General features: G+C 44.7%; 1 protein-coding gene across 1 annotated transcript in view; it reads left to right on the forward strand.

Annotated features, from left to right (window-relative positions):
* LOC143769023 (BPI fold-containing family C protein-like) overlaps positions 1-22,293 on the forward strand; it is a 199,270-nt gene that overhangs the window by 103,262 nt on the left and 73,715 nt on the right. The window contains exon 5 of the mRNA XM_077257625.1: positions 9,772-9,939. Within this exon, the coding sequence (XP_077113740.1) occupies positions 9,772-9,939 (168 nt within the window). The remainder of the gene's footprint in view (positions 1-9,771; positions 9,940-22,293) is intronic.

The raw sequence follows: 22,293 nt of genomic DNA on the forward strand, positions 1-22,293 counted from the left end.
TTCTGGACCCGATATGTCAGCTCCTCCATGTTATGGTGGAGATCCTGCCCTATGTCGGAGGTTCATCAATCAGTGCATGCTGCACTTTGAATTCTTTGCTCTTCAGATCGCTTCAGATCGGGCCAAAGAGGTTTTCTTCATGTCCCATCTCACTGACAAGGCTCTGGGGTCATTCAATCCCCTATTGGAGAGAGGGTACTCTCTTGTTTCAAACCTTTAGTCCTTTCTGAAAGCCTTCAGAAAGGTCTTTGATGAGCCCAGCTGCGTTTTGCTCTGCAGCATCTTTACTCCTCAGACTGTTCCAGGGAAACCTCACAGCGGGCCATTAAACTGTCTGTTTCCGTACCTTGTCTTTTGAGCTAGCTTAGAATAATTAGGCTCTGGCAGCCTCCTTCTTGGAGGGTCTTTCTGGTAAACAAGGATGAGCTATCCGATCATGATATACCCACCTCGTTGGATGACCTGGTGTCCCTGGCATCTCAGATTGACATCAGATTTCAGGAGCATTCAAAGCAGGTGACCCATGCAAGAAGATCTTTGCACCTGGCTCCTACCTTTCAAAGGCCGATCATGCAGCAAGCCTCTGTTTCAGCACCTTCCCTTGAATCCAAGCAAATTGACTAGAGGAAGAAGACCAAGCATTGTCAGGAGGACCGTCGTGCTGAGGGAAGGTGCTTCTATTGTGGTAGTCCTGAGCATGTGATCCACTCCTGCCCAGAAAAAAAACCTGTAAACTCCAGAGCCTAGAGTCGGTTGGAGAGTACACCCTGGGTGAGGATCACTCCTCTCAATCGCTGACTCTGTCAGTATCCATTTCCTGTGGCAACATCCATTTTGTCGAGTTGGCCTATCTGGACTCTGATTCCATAGGAAACCTCATTCAACAGGCCATTGTGGAGCGGTATTAATCCCAATCCAACGTCTACAGGATCCGTTGGTGGTTTCATCGGTGCATGGAAAACCTCTTTCTGAAACCATTCTTTTCATAATCAAGCCTGTGAAACTTTGGGTAGGAATGCTACACTGAGAGTAGATTACTCTCTATGTGCTGTCAGGTCTGTCTTATCTTTTGCTTCTAGGTCTGCCATGACTGCATAAACATAAGCCTGTCCTGAATTGGAAATCCAGCTAAGTACTCCGTTGGGAACAGGAATTACACGAGAATTGCCTAATTCCCAGTAGTCCTGCTCGACCCCCGGCTTCTCCATCTAATTTACCTGGCTTGCCTGCTGCATATTGGATGTACCCTGACGTCTTCGGCAAAAGGGAGTTTGAGACGTTACCACCTCATAGGCCATATGACTGTCCTAGCTACCTACTTCCTGGCTCTTCTCCTCCATGAGACTGTTTTTACTCTCCTGTCTCAGTCTGAGACCCAATTCATGTTCAAATACATTAAAGAGAATATAGTCAGTGCATTTATCCAGAAGTCTTCCTCCCCAGCAGGAGCAGGATTGTTCTTTGTAAAGAAAAAGGATGGCTCACTTTGACTCTGCATCGCGATGGCCATTATGAGTATCTTGTATCTTCAAGAACTGGTGAATTACATATTACGGGACCTCCTCTACTCTTGTATGGTAGTTTACCTAGATGACACCTTGGTGTTTTCTTCTGCTCTGCCTACACACAGGGATGTTTCCTAGGTTCTGCAGAGATTAAGGAAGATTGGTCTGTATGGCAAGATTGAAAAGTGTGTCTTCCAGCAGACCTTGATTCCTTTTCTTGAGTACATCATTTGTAGGACCTGCCTGAAAATGGATCCTGAGAAGGTGTCCGCTTTCTTGAAGTGACCCTGTCGTGTCTGAAAGCTATGCAGCGATTTCTCAGATTTGCGAATTATTACTATTATTATCACCGTTCATTCAGCATTATTCCTTTCAGACTGCTCCTTTTTCTGCTGTGACTCACGAGGGAGCCAACCCTATGATATGGACTCCAGAGGCAGAGAACACCTTTGTATCTTTAAAACAGGCCTTCTCCGTAGCTCCTATGCTGCATTGACTGGACAATAATAAGCAGTTCTTTTTGGAAGTGGATGCTTCTTCCTCTGGGGCGGGAGCCGTTCCTACCCCTAAATCTCCTTCCAGCTCTATGGTGACATGGCTTCTTTTCCAAAATATTTTCAGCTCCACAACACAACTACTCAATAGGCGATTGAGAACTGATAGCGATAACACTGGATCTTGCTAGAAGGAGTGACCACGGCAAGCCAGGTGTTCTTCTGTTCTTCGCCCGCTTCATTTTATTCTCTATTTCCAGCTAGCTAATAAGAATGTCAAGGCAGATCCACTCTCTACTCTCTAGGTGCTTTCTGTCTTTGGATCACGAGGAAGAGCCTCAACACAAATCTTCCAAAATAATTACAGTTAAAACACTGGATTTGTCTCAGGTCCCTCCTGTAAAAACTTTAGTTGCTGAACCAGATAGTGGGGTCACTCGTCCAAATTGGCTGGTCATGCCAAACGGAAGAAAACAGCTTTCCTCATTTCCCTTCACAATTGGTGTCCATCTCTTTGCAACGATATTCATCTCAGTCTGTCACTCTTGTGCCCAGACAAACAGCTTTTGACCGGTCTTCTACTTCCTTTGCCTGTATTGTCTGCTCCCTGGAAGCAAATTACAATGGATTTAATTACAGATCTTCCAGAATCAGCCGGGTGTACTGTCATCTGGGTGGTTGTGGATTGCTTTCCTAGAGTGGCACATTTCACTCCAGGTCTCCTGTCTGCTACTGTGCTTACAGAGAAGTGCATACTGTACATCTTCTGCCTCAATTGTTTACCTCTCCATATAGTCTCAGATAGAGGTGTTCAGTTTATATCTCACTTCCGGAGGGCTACCTGAGAACTATTGAATGTCAATTTGGATGTCTATTCAGCCTACCATCCACAATCCAATGGCAAGGTAGAGCGGGTCTATAAGATCCTGACTAATTTCTTACTGCATTTCATCAATGCCCAATAATTGTGCCAAACTTCTGCCTTGGTCCGAATTCTCATACAACAACCATGTGAGTGAATTCTCTAAGTCTGCATTTTTTGTGGTTTACGGTCAACATCCCAATATTCTGCTCCCTGTGTCTACCACCACTGACATTCCTGCTGCAGAATCCCTCATCAAGGACGTTTCTAAGATCTGGGAATACACCAAAGCCATCTTATTGTAATCCTATGAACGGATGAAGAGACATGCAGCCAAAAGACATCTGGATTCACCTGTTTCATCCAGGAGACAAGGTTTGGCTGTCATCTAGGTATGTCCATGTCAAGCTACCCTCATAAAAATTGGGTCCTCACTACATTGGCCTGTTAGAGGTTCTTAAACAGATAAATCCTGTAGCCTACAAGATCAAACTCCCGACCTCTTTACAGATCCACAATTCATTCACGTGTCCCTCCTCAAGCCTGTTGTTCTCAGTCCCTTCTTCCAAGATCCTGGTACCACTCCTGTTCCAGTCAGCTCTGAAGATGTTTTCAAGATAGAGAATATTCTGGCCACCAAAGGATAAGAGGAAAAACCTTTTTTCTTGTGCATTGGAGGGGGGGGGGGGGTCAGTCCTGAGAAGAGGTGGTGGGAGCCCATGCAGAACATCTATGCCTCTCTCCTCCTGGAGAGATTTCTTGCGGGCTTGAAGAAGAGTGAGTGCTGTAGAGCCAGCATTTAGTGATGAGCGAACGTGCTCCGGGATTATTCGGCGGGAGCTCGGGTCTCCACCCTGCAATTCTGGCGCTCATTACAACGCCAATGACAATGCAGGGATTGGTTGCCATGCACTGTAATGCCGCAGCCATCTTTGTTGTGGCATTACAGTAATTGGCTGGCCGCACAGCATCATCAGGTCTGTAAGAGACCTGATGCCGCCCTGCTCGCCGCATTCTGTTCTGGACTTAGGTAATGTAGGGAGAGCTGTTGCCGAGATAGGGTCAGAATCGTCCTTTTAATAGTTAGTGTGGGTCTGCTATTGTGCAGTCCACAAATCTAGAGAAACCAACAGTCCTTTTTAGGTCTAATTCAGGGGGTCCTGAGATTGCAGCGCTTGGTAGGCAGGGGTGTCTATGTGCACATATTCACATCAGGGCAAGGCCTGCAGGCACTGTATGTGAGTACATAGATCTCACTGCATACCTCCAAAAGCTCCATTCCTGTCTGCTGCTGCTTATTTTCTATATACCTAGCTGCATTTATCCATGGCAATTTTTTTTTCTTTTTCTGTTTATACCTGCTTTTATTCTAAAGGAATCCATAGCCCCCTTTTTTCTAAATTTATTTGCTTGGTCACGCTGCAGACTACAGCAAGGCCATTGTATTAGAAGAGCGTGCAAATCTTATATATTTTTTTTGTCCCAGGCATCAGATGTGAGTGCACCAAAAAATCTGTCCTTTTTTTGGTGCTATCTAATATTTTGTTGTGTCTTACAACATTTTTGTACACCATTTTGCTTCCCCAAAATAGCTGGCTCAAAACTATTTAGCTACAGTTCTTAGATTTATCACTGTTAGTTATACGCCACATGCATCGCATATCATTGCACAAAATATATTTAAATTTTAGTACTCCTTTTTTTTTGTGTGTCATTGCCAACTTGTTGACACAATTTTGGTGTGCCCCAAAAAATCAAGGCCACATTTATATCAGTCTGTTATCTAAGGCAGACGGCTGGTGTATCTGTGGTTGAAAAATCTTTTGTTGGCAGGCATATGTTGCATAGTTCTGTCTGCTGGCCTTGTTCTACTCATTTTTTATTGTTTTCAAAAATAACCAACAAACATTAAAAAAAAATTAATACAGTCTATTATATCAGGCTGAGGTCTGGTGTATCTGTGGTGGAAAAATCTTTTATTGGCAGGCATACATTGCATAGTTCTGTCTGCTAGCCTTTTTCTACTCATTTTTATTGTTTTCAAAAATTACCAACAAACATAAAAAAAATTTATACAGTCTGTTTTCTCAGGCTGAGGCCTGGTGTATCTGTGGTGAAAAAGTCTTTTATTGGCAGGCATACGTTGCATAGTTCTGTCTGCTAGCCTTGTTCTACTCATTTTTTATTGTTTTCAAACAATCTCCAAAAACAATAAAAATAAATACAGTCTGTGTTCTCAGGCTGAGGCCTGGTGTATCTGTGGTGGAAAAATCTTCGCTTAGCAGGCATACTGACCACATATAATTTTTCTACAAATAAATCCATTTGTATTGAGGTTTTCACATATTTCAGTAGTCCATTTAAAATGGGCAAGGGGCAAGGGACGGGGAAGTGGATGTGATGCTGATGGTGCCTGCAGATAACAAGGCCGTGGCCAAGCTGAAAGTAGGCCACAGCAAAGACCCACATCTTCGCACTCATCCTTCCGGTCCCAGTTTCTAGGGGACCGCAGCACACCACTATTGAAGCCAGAGCAGTGTGAAACTGTTGTTGGTTGGATAGCGGATAATGCTCCCAGTCACTTAGCCACCACCACCACCACCATGTATTCCACAAGGTCTTTCCATTTTTCCTATCTCTGGACCATCCTCTTATGACCTAGTGTATACCTCTCCAATATAAAAATACTGAAATACTATTATATTATATTTTTATTTCTATCCCTGTCTCTGAGCTGTTGCTAGGGGCCAAAATATCTCATTGGACACATTCTGGCTTCATATGTACACTATGAACCTGTGTTTGCCCCTCCCTTTTCTTATTTTATTTCATAGGTGGATTCGCATCCTTTATTCATTTTTTAGATTTCAGTATGATTGATCATTTATTATGTCTCTTCATTCTCCGCCACTAGATCACCATAGTTAACGGGTTCTATGCTGCTTCAGCCAGTCAAATTGTTGGCAAGGGTGTCTATGATGCCCATAAAATATTTTTAACAATTTTACTCCCCCAGGGGGAAATGTTTGTCAGCCCATGCACATAGTGTATGGGCATTACAAGTCTAGGAGACCCGCTCCTTAACATTGGACCTAGTTTTTAATAAGGCCTTCCTCCACATATCATTCTCCGCCATTAGAACACCATGGTGAACGTGTTTGCTGCTACAGCCATTCAATTTTTGAGCAAGGGCGTCTATGATCCCCATAAATAATTTTTTAATAATGTACCCCCCATGGGGAAATGTTTGTCAGCCCATGCACTTAGTGTATGGGCATTACAAGTCTAGGAGAACCGCTCTTTAACATTGAACCTAGTTTTTAATAAGGCCTCCCTCCACCTCTCATCATTCTCAGCCACTAGAACAACATGGTGAACGTGTTGTATGCTGCTACAGCCATTCAATTTTGGGGCAAAGGTGTCTATGATCCCCATAAATACATTTTTAAAATGTACCCCCCATAGGAAAATGTTTGTCAGCCCATGCACTTAGTGTATGGGCATTACAAGTCTAGGAGACCTGCTCCTTAACATTGGGCCTAGTTTTTAATAAGGCCTTCCTCCACATAACATCATTCTCCGCCACTAGAAGACCATGGTGAACGTGTTCTGTGCTGCTACAGCCATTCAATTTTTGGGCAAGGGCGTCTATGATCCCATAAATATTTTTTTAATAATGTACCCTCCATGTGTATGGGCATTACGAGTCTAGGAGACCTGCTCTTTTGTAATGGCAAATTTTTTTTAAGAGGCCCTCCTCCATGATTCTTCCAAGAGGGGATTGTGTTGAGTGCAAATTTGGGTCAAGGTGGCCCTTGCATTCAATGCATAAGGAAACAATATGGCAGCACCAACTGAAGAATGTGAAGTGGGTTTTCCTGCAGCCATTAATTACCTGGGTTCAAAGGCTTATTGGGGTACATATGACTTGGGAGCAGGGCAGGCCTTGCAGTTAATACATAAGAAAATGGTATGGGACTACAAAATGAATAATGTGAAGTGTATTTTCCTGTGTCCATCCAGTACCTAGGTTCAAAGGCTTATTGGGGTGCATATGACTTGACAGCAGGGCAGGCTTTGCATTCAATGCAACTTATTTTCAGGAGGCTCTCCTGTACCTCTCGTGAAAGGGATATTGGAGTGCATTGTAATTCTTGGCAGCCCAGCTACTCACTGCATAGGCAATAACAGCATAGGAGACCCACTGTTTAATAATGTCCCTTTAAGAATATTAATGCCGCCTGATGCCCCTCTAAAAATAGGCTCTGTGACTTTAAGAGTCCCTCCTTCGTAAATGAAACAAGATGTGTCTCCTTATGTGTCACACACCACATGGCCAGCTAGGGTTGTTAAATGTTACAATGACATTTTCCAGTGAATGCATTTTTATTGGTTGAAAGAAATGTTAAGGTTGAAAAATGCATAAAAAACGCTGTGTGTGAACATAGCAAAAGTGGTGGAGGAACATTTAGGTCTGGGGTTAATTGTTTTGCCTTATGTTAAGGTACATCCTTTCCAGGGTAATGACATGTATATATTTCACAGCAAAATCCATTTTGGTTTCGTTTTTGGATGTTTTTTGGTGCACCCATAAAAATGGTGGGAAACTCTGACAACATTGCTTACAGCTGTGACCTAGGAGTGAGAAATGCTTCCAGGGGCGATCCCCATGATGCTCCTATGTCGTTTCTGCAGTGTTTCCATCATTTTCAGATGTTTTTAGACATTAAAAGGACCCCCGGGGGGATCGCGGTAAAAATACTCGGGTTTCCCATAGACTTACATTGGACTTGTTGCTTGGGTTGAGTACCCGAGTATTCCAATTTGCTCGACCCGATCAACGAGCAATCGAGCATTTTAGTGCTCGCTCATCACTAGCCAGCATCCCTGCATGCGTCACCCCTACCTGGCAGGGGTGCTGACTCATTCATTGCCGCAGCCCCGATCTCACACTGCATCCTTCTCCTGTTCCGGCTGATGCCAGGGGTCTGCTCATCATGTGGAAATTCCCTGGGCACTGTTTTCGGGATGCGAGAGCTCTCCCTTCATCATCGTAAAGTGCCCCCAGCAATTGGCTGGGAGACACTTACTATTTAAAACAGCTCCACCTGAATGGAGATGCCTGAGAAATGTGTAAACTTACCCCATTGCATGCTTGCTAGTTGTCAGTTCTCCAATACCCCACAGTCAGTCTACCTATCCAGTACTTGTTTGCCTGCACTTGCCTTGTCTCCCTGCATTTCAGCCATACCAGTCCGCAACTGCCAGTTCTATCGATATACCAGCCAGTCCAGCCTCCACTTTCCAGTGGCTATTTGAATACCAGCTGGTCAAGGCCACACCTGCCAGTGCCCATCTGTATCCCAGGTGGACCTGATAGTACCTGCCAGTGCTTACCTGTGTAGCAGCTGGACCAGTCTGCACTTACCAGTGCCTATCTGTATACCAGCAGGACCAGCCTGCACCTTCCAGTGCTTTTCTCTATACCATCTGGACCAACCTGCACCTTCCAGTGCTTATCTGAATACCAGTCGTATCCATCAGCATCTGTCTTTCCTGTGTTCCTGCCATGCCTGCCTGTTTCAGCTGTCCTCACCTACTGATCCTTTCCAGCTACTTGTTCCCTGGGGGTCAGCTGACATGCGTCCGAGGTCTGTCCTGGTGTAGCACCTTGTGTTCATCGGGAGCCAAGCCTAACTTCACCCCTCCTGGCTCTCCTTGGACCATGGCACAATGGTTCCATCATTCCCATTATACTCTGATGGGTGCAAATTTGTCTGGAAGAAACAAGGAAAAAAGTGGGTATCGAATTTAGAAATTGAAGGAACTCTCAAGTTCGGTGAATAAAGCCTGATGCTGTTGCTTCAGTCAAAGGCTTTGGATACTTGACCAGGATAGATAGTGGTCTCAATGATAAGTTATATGTGGCTATCTTACTTTCTACAATCGAGTACTATGGGTATGAAAAAAGACGACATAGTGTTGCAGCAGGACAATAGCGGATTGGTGTCCATAGTCCCTAGACCTCAACTCAAGCAAGCACTTATGGATAGATTTTAAGAAAATATTGTGTACTTACACAAGTGAGTGGACCATTATGCACCAATTTTGTGGATGTGCAGAAGAGACCTGGGATCACATTTCAGTCAATACATGCTTGAATCTGATCGAGAGTATTCCCAGAAGGATCCCGGCAGTGTTGAAAGCCAAAGGTGGATTTACAACATATTCACAAAATAATAAAAATTTAGATTTTTAGGAGCAAAACAGTAACAATGCAGTGACATGACAAGAATCTACATAGCTAATCATATGCAAAATAGTTACAGGTCAAATTTATGTAAGAGACAGCCAAGATGATTGGCTATAAAATGATGATAGTCTTACATTTGACGCAGTAGTGGATGATGAGATATAGAGCCTGAAAGTGAAAAGTTCAATACATTGTTACTCTTTTGCTCATCAGTGTATATACTAGGATGAGGGACATATATACCAGGATGGAGGTCATGTATAGCAGAATGGGTCCAAGATGAAGAACATTATTTTATAAAGGGGGAGGGAGGTTCTTACAGAATATAGAACACTGCAAGAGCCCATCCAGCAGACCAACATGCATTGGGGAGGAGGAGGGTCCAGGTCCAACTTTTGTACCTGGGTCCATTAGACTCTAGTTATGCTGCTGGTTGCATATAATATTGTTTGTCCAAAAAATATCAATATTAGATCAATATTATATATTACCATATAATACAGCTGATTTTATATACGGTAAATAATCTGTTTTTTATTATGATCTTCTTTAGTATTGTTTATTATTCTTTTGTATATTTTAGTGTGGGATAATACATAGTGAAGAGAAGACAAATGTGGTTGGTGTACTTGAATATGTGTAATTTGTCTGCTATAGGTGAAAAAATATTATCCCAATTCCGAGGCTATAATGTTCGCTATGAAGACCACTAAGTATCCTGAGATTCTCCTGACATCCCAGCTTACATTGAAGTTGGAAGGAATTCTGGAAGCCCTAATTGTGCTACCAAACATGTTAAAAAAGCAATTTTTTACAGCCAGTGTGGTAAGTATTGAAAGAAAATGCCATATTCGAAGCTGACAAACATACGGAAATTCACACTACTTGTCTCTCACAATACCTTTATGTGCAAAGTCACCAATATAATTAAAGGGGTATTTTTGTTGTCTCAAACGTATCATAAGATATGCCACAAATGTATACTAAATGCAAGTCCCAATAATAAGACCTATGTCTATAATGAGAAAAGGGACCCCTTGAGAGCTGTTGTCAGTGCATTCAGATCTCATACTTTGCACTGATGGGCAACGCTCCAGAACACCGTATCTGCAAATTGAGATTCTGGTTTGGCTTTTAACCTAAGTCATATGGCAATGTTCGTTAAAGGGTCGATTCTAGTCCTCTAAAGAGGCAAATTGTATATTACCTTGCATAGGAATTCTGACCATCTTTTCCCTGATAGTATTGCTCAATACTCATGACAAAGGGTATTTGCAAGTCTCTCCAGCATATTCTCTTTCCTCTCTCCTACTCCTGCACCATCCCCAGGCAATGATTTTATACACCTCGAAATAGGAATAATTGGAGCCGTGGAAGTTTGGGTTTGTTGGGTTCAGCCAAAATTTAATCCAAAATTTGTTTTGCATACCAGAACTTTACCCAATCTTGACCCTGGACGCAAACCCCATATAAGTCAAACTTTGGTGCTGTAAAATGGCTGTTAAATGGTGACACTAAGGGCTAGGGAGCTGAAAAAGGAAGAAAAATGAGGACAAGAGCAGGAAAGTTGCCTGGCAAACAAATATGGATAGAGAAATTACTTAAAATAACATAGAATAAAAAATAAAAAGAATAATCTTGATCCAGGAGGTGGAGGTTCAAGTGGTGGAGTTCATTGAGTGTGTATTTTAATGTATTTATTAATTTATAAAAAAGTGAAAAAAATGAAGCAGAGTCCCCTCTATTTGTAATAACCAGCCAAATGGAAAGCAGACAACTGTGTGCTGGTCTATTATTATTATTATTATTATTTATTATTACAGCGCCATTTAGTCCATGGCACTTTACATGTGAGGAGGGCTATACATAATAAAAACAAGTACAATAATCTTAAACAATACAAGTCACGATTGGTACAGTAGGAGAGAGGACCCTGCCCGTGAGGGCTCACAATCTACAACGGTTGGGTGAGGATACAGTAGGTGAGGGTAGAGCTGGTCATGCAGCAGTTTGGTGGGTTGGTGGCTACTGTAGGTTGTAGGCTTGTCGGAAGAGGTAGGTCTTCAGGTTCTTCAGGTTCTTTTTGAAGGTTTTGATGGTAGGCGAGAGTCTGATATGTTGTGGTAGAGAGTTCCAGAGTAGGGGTGATGCACGAGAGAAACTTGTATGCGATTGTGGGAAGAGGAGATAAGAGGGGAGTAGAGAAGGAGATCTTTTGAGGATTGGAGGTTGCGCGCAGGTAAGTACTGGGAGAGGAGGTCACATACTGTATGAATGGAGGAGACAGGTTGTGGATGGCTTTGTATGTCATGGTTAGGGTTTTGTACTGGAGTCTCTGGGCCATGAGGAGCCAGTGAAGGGATTGACAGAGGGGAGAGGCTGGGGAATAGCGGGGGGACAGATGGATTAGTCGTGCAGCAGAGTTTAGAATAGATTGGAGGGGTGCAAGAGTGTTCCAGGGGAGGCCACAGAGCAGAAGGTTGCAGTAGTCAAGGCAGGAGATGATGAGGGCATGGACTAAAGGTTTTGCAGATTCTTGGTTTAGGAATGTACGGATTCATGAAATATTTTTGAGTTGAAGTCAGCAGAAAGTGGAAAGGGCTTGGATATGTGGTTTGAAGGAGAGATCAGTGTCAAGGATTACCCCAAGGCAGCAAGCTTGTGGGACTGGGGAGAGTGGGCAGCCGTTTACTGTAATAGATACGTCCATTGGGGGGGTTGTGTAAGATGGAGGAAAGATGATGAATTCTGTTTTGTCCATGTTAAGTTTTAGAAATCTAGAGGCGAAAAGGGATGAAATAGGGGACAGACATTGAGGGATTCTGGTTAGTAGGGTGGTGATATCTGGTCCAGCGATGTAGATCTGTATGTCATCAGCATAGAAGTGATACTGAAAGCCGTGTGATTCTATGAGCTGTCCCAGGCCAACGGTGTAAATGGAGAAGAGCATGGGCCCTAGGACTAAACCTTGCGGGACTCCAACAGATAGGGGGCAAGGTAAGGAGGTGGTATGTGAGTGGGAGATGCTGAATGTCCGATCTGTTAGGTATGACGCGATCCAAGATAGGGCCAAGTCAGTGATGCTAAGCGATGAGAGGGTCTGTAATAATAGGGAATGGTCCACTGTGTCAAAGGCAGAGGACAAGTCCAGGAGGAGGAGGAGGACAGAGTAGTGTCGCTTGCTCTTGGCAGTTAATAGGTCATTGGTGACCTTAGTTAGGGCAGTTTCAGTGGAGTGGTGTGTCCGGAAGCCAGATTGAAAGAGGTCGAAGAGGGAGCAGGAAGAGAGATGGGAGGACATTTCAAGATAGATGTGTTGTTCCAGTAGTTTTGAAGTATAGGGGGGAAGTGATATAGGGCGATGGCTATATACAGAGGATGGATCACGAGAGGGCTTTTTGAGGATAGGTGTGATTTAGGCATGTACTGTATAAAGCTTGAGGGGAAAACACCAGTTGTTAGTGATAGGTTGAAGAGAGATGGATTAGGGTTGGGATGAAGACTGGCGAGGTTTGGGATGGAGTTGGATGGGATCGGGTCAAGGTGAGATGCGATCTTGAGAGTAGAGTGGAGAGTCGATCTTCTGTAATGGTGGAGAAGTTGGTTTTTGAGGTGGAAGGCTGGGCAGTTGGGAGGAAGGGCTCTGCGGTTTGTCAACCAAAACTGTCTCTGATGATATCAATCTTCTGCTTGAAAAATGAAGCAAAGTCTTCAGCTGAGATGAATGGGGAGGGAGGAGGTGCTGGGGGACGGAGGAGAGAATTGAAGGTGTTGAATAACTGTTTAGGGTTGTGTATTGCCAAATTTTTAAAACTAAGGTTCGGATACAGCTTTAAAGAAGGCTACTACTTGCGATATAACACAATTTTATTTCAAAGTACAAAATTAAAGGAATAGTATGATTGCGTACATTTTTGTATATTTTAAGATACAAAGGTTAAGTACTTATAAAGATGTAATACTTATAATGATTAAGTACATATACTCACATATACATCATCCATCACCAAGGGGCTTTTAAACATAATCTGTCTGGAAAATCAGAAAAGCAACACCAAGACAGAGAACCCATGGGAAATTCACAACACGAGCATCCCCACTTATACAGCTATCAAAACACTGTGTACATGTAAGTACAGGAACACCAGTTTATGCTTCTGTCTTAGTCATGTTTCTCTGGCCTTATATAGTGCTTTCAAAGTGGGATGAGACCAAGATACCAGTCATACATCAGACAATGGGCCATAAGCCCATAAATACATAAAAAGCCCACAAGGGTTACATAAAACCACCACAGACAGAGGTAAAATAAACCTTAATGTTTTACAATAACAAACATAAGCATATAACTGTTTGTGAGGTGCAAGGACTTCAGACAATAAGTAAACAGTTCTCAAGATTGTGTAACTATGAGCATTGTTTGTCTGTAAATGTGTGACCAGAAATGCTACTCTGCAATGGTCTGTATGCATTTTGTATATTTCAATATGGACTCAAAATAGCCATTTTTATATTCACACTACAGGTTGTGAGACAGGGAGGATATGAGAGATGAGAAGTAAGTTTGTTTAGCTGTGGCGAGTGTGGCCTTGAAAGTAGTGAGGGACTGTTTGAATGTAATGAAGTGCTCGTTGGAGTGGGATCTTTTCCATCTCCGCTCACCAGTCCTGGAAGCTCGCCTCAGTTCTTTGGTCAGGCTGGTGTGCCAGGGCTTCTGTTGATTTTCCGAGCTTTGGTATGTGTGAGAGAGGCAACCGATTCCAAAGCTACAGCTATTGTGGTGTTATATAAAGCGGCAGCGGCATCCACATTGTGTAGGGAACTTATGTCTGTAAGAGGGAGGAGGGATTCAGAGAGTGAGTGTTGATCAAGGTGTTTAAGATTTCTGCAAGGGTGTGCAAGTTTGTGGGTTAAGAATTGAAGACAAGGAGTGGAGAGGGAAGAGAATGTGAGTAGGTTGTGGTCAGAAAGAGGAAGAGGTGAGTTAAAGAGGTTAGATCAGGAGCAGAGGTGGGTGAAGATGAGGTCCAGTGTGTGGCCATCTCTGTGGGTTTCTGCAGAAGACCATTGAGTGAGGCCGAAGGAGGAAGTGAGAGATAGAAGTTTAGTGGCAGCTGAGAGGGAAGTGTCAATAGTGATGTTGAATAGGGTTGAGCGAAATGGGTCGGCCATTTTCAGAAGTCGCCGACTTTTGGCAAAGTCGGGTTTCATGAAACCCGACCCGACCCCTGTGTGGGGTCGGCCATGAGGTCGGCGATCTTCTGAATCTGGTATCGGAATTCCGATACCGAGTTCCGATATGTTTGCGATATCGGAAATCGGTATCGGAATCCACATTTAAGTGTAAAATAAAGAATTAAAATAAAAAATATTGATATACTCACCTCTCCGGAGGCCCCTGGACATCGCCGCTGGTAACCGGCAGCCTTCTTTGCTTAAAATGAGCACGTTTACGGCCTTCCATGACGTCACGGCTTCTGATTGGTCGCGTGCCGCTCATGTGACCGCCACGCGACCAATCACAAGCCGTGACGTAATTCTCAGGTCCTAAATTCCTCATTCTAGGAATTTAGGACCTGAGAATTACGTCACGGCTTGTGATTGGTCGCGTGAGCGGTCACATGGGCGGCCGCGACCAATCACAAGCCGTGACGTCATCTAAGGCCCTTCATGTGCTCATTCTTAAGAAGGAAGGCTGCCGGAAAGAAGCAGGGCGCGTCCGAGGGTGAGTATATACCTAATAGGAATATACTCACCCTCGGCTTCTTTCCGGCAGCCTTCCTTCCTAAGAATGAGCGTGTTCAGGGCCTTGTGATTGGTCGCGGCCGCCCATGTGACCACCACGCGACCAATCACAAGCCGTGATGTAATTCTCAGGTCCTAAATTCCATGTCTACTCGTCCAAGTGTCTGAGGTGAAATGCACCCTGTCACACACAGAGTTTCTCAAGGAAGCGGTGATGTTGTGTGCGACATGCTGGTGTAGCGCAGGCACAGCTTTCTTTGAGAAGTAGTGGCGACTGGGCATCTGGTACTGGGGCACTGCGACGGACATAAGGTCTCGAAAATCCTCTGTGTCCACCAGGCGGAAAGGCAGCATTTCTGTAGCCAACAGCTTGCAGATGGAGAAATTCAACCTCTTAGCTTTGTCATGGCTAGGAGGAAATGGTCTTTTACTTGTCCACATCTGCTTAGACGGACTTGAGTAGGGTGTCCCCGGCAAACTACTGGTCTGTGAGGAAGGTGCAGGCGGAGATGTCCTGTTGCCTTGATCAAAATGTGGTGTCGATGTCGGAGAGCGCTCAACACCAGCAGGTGTTTCCACTTGCAAATATCCTGACGACCTGCCAATCACACTGGCTGTTGCGAGTAAAGAGGTTGAAGGTCTGCTTCCAAAACCATGTGCGACTGCTGTCCCCACAGTCACAGAGGATGAAGAGGACGCGGATGCACTTGATGGGGCAGACGGTGGTTGACCCGGCCCACTAGGCCGCATTGTAGCACAGTGAGCTTCCCACTGCAACTTATGCCTCATATCCATGTGACGGTTCATGCATGAAGTACTCAAGCTAGTGATTTTTTGGCCTCTACTGAGATTTTGTTGACAAATCTTACAGACAACATGAGTTGGGTCATCCTTTGCGATGTCAAAAAATGCCCAGGCTATGCAAGGCTTAAAGCCCGTGCGACCTGAAGAGCCACCACAACTTCTGATCTGAGGCACAATTGGGGTTGAGGATGCAGTTGTTGACGTGCTTCCAGTACTCCGTCTCTGTCCAGGAAGGCGCACCGTTACCTTGTCGTCAGACTCGTCACTAGCATCCTCCTCCACCTCCTCTGCTGACCTCATGGACTGGCGGACTGGGGGTTCACAGTAAGTGGGGTCTACAACCTCATCATCATCATCCTGTGTGTTCTCACACCCGTCGTCCTCAGAGCCAACCTCTTCCTGCCCCGACCGAAAAGTCAAGTTTTCGTTCCAATCAGGTATCTCAGTGTCATCATCATCTTCCTCATTGTCTCCACCAACAGGAGTTACAGTTTGGGAACGAGGGTCTACATTATGCTCAGAACCTTCTTCATCTGGGCCTGGATCCGACTCACAAAGATTCTGGGCATCAGTGCAGATCATTTCCTCGTCTGGATTCACAGAAGCTCTGGAGCAGACCTCTGATTCCCAGGCTATAGTATGCGTAAACAGCTCTACAGACTCAATCATGTGTGGAGACTTGGGAGCTGTGAGAAAACAAGTGCGATTGGGGTGACAGCTCTGAGGACTGGAGTAGTTGTGATGTTGAAGTTGACATGGAGGAGAGCCCACTTGAACGAGCACTTGATATCCGTTCAAGCACCTGCTGTTTTTGTGCCTCATCTGGAATTTTTGGCGATGCTTGTCGCGATGGTCGTAAGAAAGGGATCATATCAGATTGTCCACGAAAAGAAGTAGACATCTTACTTTGGCTGGAAGATGGTCTTTCTTCTGCAGATGTTACTGTTGCTTTATGACCTAACCCATGGACACAACCTTTTTTTCCCTTTCCAACATGCCTATTCCCCTTTCCACCAGCAGCAGGCCTTTTGCCACTCATTTTAGTGCTTAATTGGCAACTCTGTATCTGAAGTTGTTGGCACAACAACCGATGGATGAAAACCGAGCAGAACTGAGTGGCCAAACTGTGGTACTAGGCCCAAAACTATCAACTGGATTAGATGGAGTGAAAATAGAGATACACAGGCGGTGTAGCTAGCTTCACAGGCGGGCTACTCTGCTGATGTGCAGACAATGCTACTAGGCCCAAAACTATCAACTGGATTAGATGCAGTGAAAATAGAGATACACAGGCGGTATAGTTTGTTTCACAGGTGGGCTACTCTGCTGACATGCAGACAATGCTACTTGGCCCAAAACTTTCAACTGGATTATAGGCAGTGAAAATAGAGATACACAGGCGGTATAGTTTGTTTCACAGGCGGGCTACTCTGCTGACGTGCAAACAATGCTACTAGGCCCAAAACTATCAACTGGATTAGATGCAGTGAAAATAGAAATACACAGGCGGTATAGTTTGTTTCACTGGCGGGCTACTCTGCTGACGTGCAGACAATGCTACTAGGCCCAAAACTATCAACTGGATTAGATGCAGTGAAAATAGAGGTACACAGGCGGTATAGTTTGTTTCACAGGCAGGCTACTCTACTGATCATGTGTGGAGACTTGGGAGCTGTGAGGAAACAAGTGCGATTGGGGTGACAACTCTGAGGACTGGAGTAGTTGTGATGTTGAAGTTGACATGGAGGAGAGCCCACTTGAACGAGCACTTGATATCCGTTCAAGCACCTGCTGTTTTTGTGCCTCATCTGGAATTTTTGGCGATGCTTGTCGCGATGGTCATAAAAAAGCGATCATATCAGATTGTCCACGAAAAGAAGTAGACATCTTACTTTGGCTGGAAGATGGTTTTTCTTCTGCAGATGTTACTGTTGCTTTATGACCTAACCCACGGACACAACCTTTTTTTCCCTTTCCAACATGCCTATTCCCCTTTCCACCAGCAGCAGGCCTTTTGCCACTCATTTTAGTGCTTAATTGGCAACTCTGTATCTGTAGTTGTTGGCACAACAACCGATGGATGAAAACCGAGCAGAACTGAGTGGCCAAACTGTGGTACTAGGCCCAAAACTATCAACTGGATTAGATGCAGTGAAAATAGAGATACACAGGCGGTGTAGCTAGCTTCGCAGGCGGGCTACGCTGCTGATGTGCAGACAATGCTACTAGGCCCAAAACTATCAACTGGATTAGATGCAGTGAAAATAGAGATACACATGCGGTATAGTTTGTTTCACAGGCGGGCTACTCTGCTGACGTGCAGACAATGCTACTAGGCCCAAAACTATGAACTGGATTAGATGCAGTGAAAATAGAGATACACAGGCGGTATAGTTTGTTTCACGGGTGGGCTACTCTGCTGACGTGCAGACAATTCTACTTGGCCCAAAACTATCAACTGGATTAGAGGCAGTGAAAATAGAGATACACATGCGGTATAGTTTGTTTCACAGGCGGGCTACTCTGCTGACGTGCAGACAATGCTACTAGGCCCAAAACTATGAACTGGATTAGATGCAGTGAAAATAGAGATACACAGGCGGTATAGTTTGTTTCACTGGCGGGCTACTCTGCTGACGTGCAGACAATGCTACTAGGCCCAAAACTATCAACTGGATTAGATGCAGTGAAAATAGAGATACACAGGCGGTATAGTTTGTTTCACAGGCGGGCTACTCTGCTGACGTGCAGACAATGCTACTAGGCCCAAAACTATAAACTGGATTAGATGCAGTGAAAATAGAGATAGACAGGCGGTATAGTTTGTTTCACAGGCGGGCTACTCTCCTGACGTGCAGACAATGCTACTAGGCCCAAAACTATCAACTGGATTAGATGCAGTGAAAATAGGGATACACAGGCGGTATAGTTTGTTTCACAGGCAGGCTACTTTGCTGACGTGCAAACAATGCTACTAGGCCCAAAACTATCAACTGGATTAGATGCAGTGAAAATAGAGATACACAGGCGGTATAGTTTGTTTCACAGGCGGGCTACTCTGCTGACGTGCAGACACTGCTACTAAGCCCAAAACCCCAAAACGAGTTACTAGGTTAGATGCCGTAAAAATTGAGATACACAGGCGGTGTAGCTAGCTTCACAGGCAGGCTACTCTGCTGACGTGCAGACAATGCTACTAGGCCCAAAACTATCAACTGGATTAGATGCCGTAAAAATTGAGATACACAGGCGGTGTAGCTAGCTTCACAGGCAGGCTACTCTGCTGACGTGCAGACAATGCTACTAAGCCCAAAACTATCAACTGGATTAGATGCAGTGAAAATAAAGATACACAGGCGGTAAAGTTTGTTTCACAGGCGGGCTACTCTGCTGACGTGCAGACAATGCTACTAGGCCCAAAACTATCAACTGGATTAGATGCAGTGGAAATAGAGATACACAGGCGGTATAGTTTGTTTCACAGGCGGGCTACTCTGCTGACATGCAGACAATGCTACTAAGCCCAAAACCCCAAAACGATTTACTGGGTTGGATGCCGTAAAAATTGAGATACACAGGCGGTATAGCTAGCTTCACAGGCGGGCTACTCTGCTGACGTGCAGACAATGCTACTAGGCCCAAAACTATCAACTGGATTAGATGCAGTGAAAATAGAGATACACAGGCAGTATAGTTTGTTTCACAGGCGGGCTTCTCTGCTGACGTGCAGATAATGCTACTAGGCCCAAAACTATCAACTGGATTAGATGCAGTGGAAATAGAGATACACAGGTGGTATAGTTTGTTTCACAGGCGGGCTACTCTGCTGACATGCAGACAATGCTACTAAGCCCAAAACCCCAAAACGATTTACTGGGTTGGATGCCGTAAAAATTGAGATACATAGGCGGTATAGCTAGCTTCACAGGCGGGCTACTCTGCTGACGTGCAGACAATGCTACTAGGCCCAAAACTATCAACTGGATTAGATGCAGTGGAAATAGAGATACACAGGCGGTATAGTTTGTTTCACAGGTGGGCTACTCTGCTGACGTGCAGACACTGCTACTAAGCCCAAAACCCCAAAACGATTTACTGGGTTAGATGCAGTCAAAATTGAGATACACAGGCGGTGTAGCTAGCTTCACAGGCGGGCTACTCTGCTGACGTGCAGACACTGCTACTAAGCCCAAAACCCCAAAACGATTTACTGGGTTAGATGCAGTAAAAATTGAGATACACAGGCGGTGTGCTAGCTTCACAGGCGGGCTACTCTGCTGACGTGCAGACACTGCTACTAAGCCAAAAACCCCAAAACGATTTACTGGGTTAGATGCCGTAAAAATTGAGATACACAGGCGGTGTAGCTAGCTTCACAGGCGGGCTACTCAGATGACTATCAGACAATGCTACTAGCCCAAAAGGATTGGCTGAGCTAGATTACACCAAATGCTGTGGCTAACACTTGCACAGCACTGGCTCAGACCTGCCTGGCAAACAGTGCTATGAACTGCTGTAACCTTCCCTGAAAAGGGCTAATATTACAACTAGTCCCAACTCCCGACTCCCTAAACCTATCTCATAGAAAATTCGCTGGCAAAAAAGACTCTTTGACTGTATAGTGCCCACAGCAGCAGCGGTGCCGTCTAACACTAAGCTGCAGCAGTGAGGAAATGGTGACGACGGGGCAAATGGCTGGTTCTCATTGGGCAAGGAGTGACATGTGACATACACAGCCAATGACACATGCCCTTGCTTGTCTGCATCACATGCACATTGCTGTGTGTGTGCACACTGCTGATAGGCTGAGAGACTGCACCGCCCCACTGTAAATGTGGGAAAGAAAAAAAAATATGGAGATCGGCGTTATTTCAGCACAGATCTATCCCCCGTTTCCCCCCCACCCGCCCACTATACACTGAAACAGTCCATTAACAATGATAAACAGTTTTAATGTGCAAATCAAGCTAGCTTTTGGTGAATGAACAGTTATCGAACAGAAACTCGAACAGCCGAATTTTAAGCAAATTGTTCGGGTTCGTCGAACGACTCGAACACCGCCCAAAACAGCTCGAATTTGAAATTGGCGAACAGTTCGACTCGAACACCGCTCATCTCTACCCTGGAGCCTAGAGGGAAATAACAGTCCCTTTGTCCTATATAAAAGGACTATTGCTATTAAATGTAACACATATTTGGGTGTCATGTTGCTGATTTCGCATCCGCAAACAAAAGTTTAACAGTAACCTCACTAATAACCACATCACATATGATGTGTTCATGGTAATTTTTCTCAGGAAGGCAATTTTTAAGGTATTTTGGTAAAGGATGGTACTTACAAATTTCTTGCTGCACCTCATGAGGTCGCTTATCAAAATCGGGGAACATGTGGCGACAGATTGCCCTCCATGCTGCGTCTTTATGTGCACGGTCCGCATAATGTGCGTCGCGTTGGTCCCATAATTGTGGTCTATCATGGACCAGAGCTATCAGCACCTCAACATTTATATGTCTGGCCATGCTGCTACACTCCGTGGAGGCGTGCTTCCTGGTTTGCTCTACATGTGGCCAAGAAATTTGCATGCCAAAGCTTCCTGATAATGGATGATTCAATTTCCTGTCACCTGGAGAAGTAATCGTATTTCTCGCAATTCACATGCATGGTCCGTGTGGAATCTGATTTTTTTCTCGCACCCATAGACTTGCATTGGTGATTCTCAGCCAAGATACGCTGAAAATCGCAACATGCTGCGATTTCACTCGGATCCTGAATACGGCCGAGAAAACAACGGATAATAGGAGCTGTCCCATAGATTAACATTGGGCCGAGTGCTATGCGATTTTTTATTGCATTGAACTTGGCCGTATTACGCTGTAGTGTAGTGTAGTGCGGCTCCGGCCTTAGTGGGACTGGGGAAGCAGGGGCTGGGCGAATGGGTATATGGTTAGAGAGGTTACGGAAATTTGTGATAGAGCGTGGATGGGAGGTAGAAATGACTGTGGGGGTGTGGTGAGGAGGACCAGGATTTGGAGAGATATCACCAGCATTGAGAAGGAGCAGAGAAAGTGTTAGCAGGTGGGAGCAGGAGAGAGCATGAGGGGACTTGTATGTTGAGGAACAGTTCAGAGAAGGAGGTGAGATGGATGGGAAGGATCGAAGAAGAAATGAACAGTTCCTTACTAGATATAGGGATTAGGGGGGCTATAACAAAGTGAAGGATTATAGGGGTGAGAGTGAAAACAAACAGAAACATTGTTTACAGTGACTGTATCCTACTAGGATTATGCTGGGAAGGGGACAATATCCATGGACCTTCCCAGTCTATTAGGATCAGCCCTCAGCTTTATACTTTGCCTTTGCTGGTTACTAAAAATGGGAGTTCTGGGTGCATATATTAATAGGCAGGGAAGATCCATGGATACTGGCCCCTTCTCAGCCTAATAAGACCAGCTCTCAATTGTCCCAGAAATGGCCCACACAATTTTGGCGCTTAGCCTAGTCTTTTCTCGATTGGCCTGGTGTGGTTACTATCGGGGTAATAGTTTTTGGGGTTGATGTCACCTTTGTATTGTCAGCTGGCATCAAGCCCAAGGTTTTTTTTTATGAAGAGAAGTCTATCAGACACCCCC

This window comes from Ranitomeya variabilis, chromosome 4, assembly GCF_051348905.1.
Source record: "Ranitomeya variabilis isolate aRanVar5 chromosome 4, aRanVar5.hap1, whole genome shotgun sequence".
NCBI lineage: Eukaryota > Metazoa > Chordata > Amphibia > Anura > Dendrobatidae > Ranitomeya > Ranitomeya variabilis.